General features: G+C 56.3%; 1 protein-coding gene across 1 annotated transcript in view; it reads right to left on the bottom strand.

The window, feature by feature from the left end:
* Positions 1 to 424: 424 nt before the first annotated feature.
* exoc3l2a (exocyst complex component 3-like 2a) overlaps positions 425 to 2,500 on the bottom strand; it is a gene marked incomplete at both ends in the record, with an annotated part of 17,342 nt that continues 15,266 nt past the window's right edge. The window contains 2 exons of the mRNA XM_084450414.1: positions 425 to 764; positions 2,124 to 2,245. Of these exons, the coding sequence (XP_084306540.1) occupies positions 425 to 764; positions 2,124 to 2,245 (462 nt within the window). The remainder of the gene's footprint in view (positions 765 to 2,123; positions 2,246 to 2,500) is intronic.

Here is a 2,500-nt window from a genome sequence, read left to right as displayed (position 1 = left end):
CCATGTATTTCTCATCAACAGTAGCCTATGTTTCACAGTTTTCCGCTCTTCTTTGGTTCGAACCCAGATAGCAAGCGGATCTGAGCCATATACAGGCCAGATCTGGCCCTTGTGGCTTAGTTCCGACCCATATATGGCCCAGAATTATGACACATCCGCTTGCTATCTGGGAAGCTAATCAATGGGATCGTGGAGGATCCATTCATATTAATATCAGCATGTCAGCAACTAGAAAAACTGTGTAGCTCCTCGTGGCTGTAAATGGGCCTGTGAATGGGCCTGTGAATGGGCCTGTGAATGGGCCTGTGAATGGGTCTGTGAATGGGCCTGTGAATGGGCCTGTGAATGGGCCTGTGAATGGGCCTGTGAATGGGTCTGTGAATGGGCCTGTGAATGGGCCTGTACTCAGTCAGAACCGGCTGGGCTATTCTTCTCTGTGGTGCTGGTCCGTATCCTCAGCCGTTTGGAGTTCCGACAGACGGACGGTTCTGTTGTTGCCGGCGGCGGCGGGGCGGTGGCGCCGGGGGCGGTGGCGCCGGGGGCGGTGCTCGGACACCCAGTTGGAGAGACTCATGGCGACGCGGAGGAGGCCCAGGCTGAGGCAGTGCACCTCCGACGTCACGGGGATGTCTGAGAACAGAGCGCGGTCCCGGCACAGGAGGCCCGAGCTGCTGCCAAAGTCTTTGACGATGTTGAGGATCTCCTGGCGCTCCGTCTGGCGCATCATCCCACGGACGTTCAGGAGGGTGGACACGTGCTTCTTCCTGTTAGGGGGGGGGGAGGGAGAGGGGAGGGGGGGGGAGGGAGGAGAGGGGAGGAGAGGTTGTCAGAGGGTCTTTGTTTGGTCAGTGATGTATAACCTCCTGACGCATGTGTGAGTGACTGGCTGATACGTCGAGTTTGTTTACTTGTTTGATTACTTTGTTCAGTTGTTTACATGAGAGTTCAGGCTGGAGGGGGGAGGGGGGGGGGGGAACCATAGGGAGGTTTTGGAGCCGCTGACTTCAATGGTTGTCATCTAGAGGGGGGGGGGGCAGCGGGGTGAGGGCGGGGTCAAAGCCGTCGTCGGAGCTGGCGAGCGGAGCTGAGGAACAAAGGCAGAGGCGGTGTCGTGCGTGTGTGCGTGTGTGTGTGTATGTGTGTGTGTGTGTGTGTGGGGGGGGGGGGGTTGGTTGAGGTTGACGCAGCAGTGGGACACAGGGAGCCCAACGCGAGCCGGCGGCCTTTGATCTCTTAAAATACCAGCGGTGGGTGATCGGCCGAGCAGGAGACAAAAGCAGCGGCGTTGAGCCTGAGCGAGTTAACATGTGTTCAGGTCCCCCCTCTTCCTCCACCAACCTCTCCTCCTCCACCCTCCCTCTCCTCCCTCTCCTCCTCCTCCCTCCCCTCTTCCTCCACCAACCTCTCCTTCTCCACCCTCCCTCCTCCACCAACCTCTCCTCCTCCACCCTCCCTCCTCTCCTCCTCCACCAACCTCTCCTCCTCCACCCTCCCTCCTCTCCTCCTCCACCAACCTCTCCTCCTCCACCCTCCCTCCTCTCCTCCTCCACCCACCCTCCCCTCTTCCTCCACCTCCACCCTCCCTCCCCTCTTCCTCCACCAACCTCTCCTCCTCCACCCTCCCCTCTTCCAAACCTTTGATTCCGAGCATGGCACCAGTCTGTCTCCCTCGGGGGTGGCAGGGACAGGAAGTACTCCGCAGCAGCTTCCTGTCCGCCCCATGCGTAACTAGCTGTGGTGCGCTGCCAGCTTGTGGTGGCCTGACCCCAAGAAGAGCACAAACAGGCCGGGGCCGGGGTCCTGGGGTCGTCCCCTGAGGCCTCCACGCTCCTGACACTCTCAAAACAGCCTTTCGGTCCCTTCCAGGAATAGCGTGCTGATGCAGATATGTTTCCGCACTTCTTTTCCTTGTTTTGAACCAATGTGTCAACAAAAAGCCACGCCCTGGTTTCCCTACGGTGGGCCAAATGCCCAAAACAGCTTTGTAAATGTGTTCTCTAGTACTAAGTGCAGAATACAGCTCCTTTGCCATTGGCATCAGTAGTATAAATGTGTTCTGTAGTTCTAAGAGTAGCAGTAGTCTCCTCCCTGGATGCTGTTGTCCAAATAAGTCAAGTCCTCACCGTATATCTGGGAACTCCTTCACCAGGACCGCCACCTCCATCTGAATGGAAGGGGTGTCCTCCAGGAGAATGATGTCAGCAAGGTGAGAGATCACGCTGTCCAACCAGGAGGAGCTGGAATCCTGAGAGAGAGAAAGAGAGAGAGAGAGAGAGAGAGAGAGAGAAGAGAGAGAGAAGAGAGAGAGAGAGAGAGAGATGAGCCTCGATGATATTAAAATGGATCACCTGAGGTAACGTTTATACTGTATCTGGTGAATAACTCAGACTGTAATCAGAGAGCATGCTGGGTGATCAGACTCAGAAGATCTAGAACACCAGACATGTTTTTTTTTCCTTAGCAACAGACACTCGGCAACGGCAGAGACCAATAGAGCTTT

This window comes from Borostomias antarcticus, assembly GCF_949987555.1.
Source record: "Borostomias antarcticus genome assembly, chromosome: 15".
NCBI lineage: Eukaryota > Metazoa > Chordata > Actinopteri > Stomiiformes > Stomiidae > Borostomias > Borostomias antarcticus.
The sequence above is the reverse complement of the archived record's forward strand: the minus strand, read 5'-3'. Positions and strand labels throughout refer to the sequence as shown.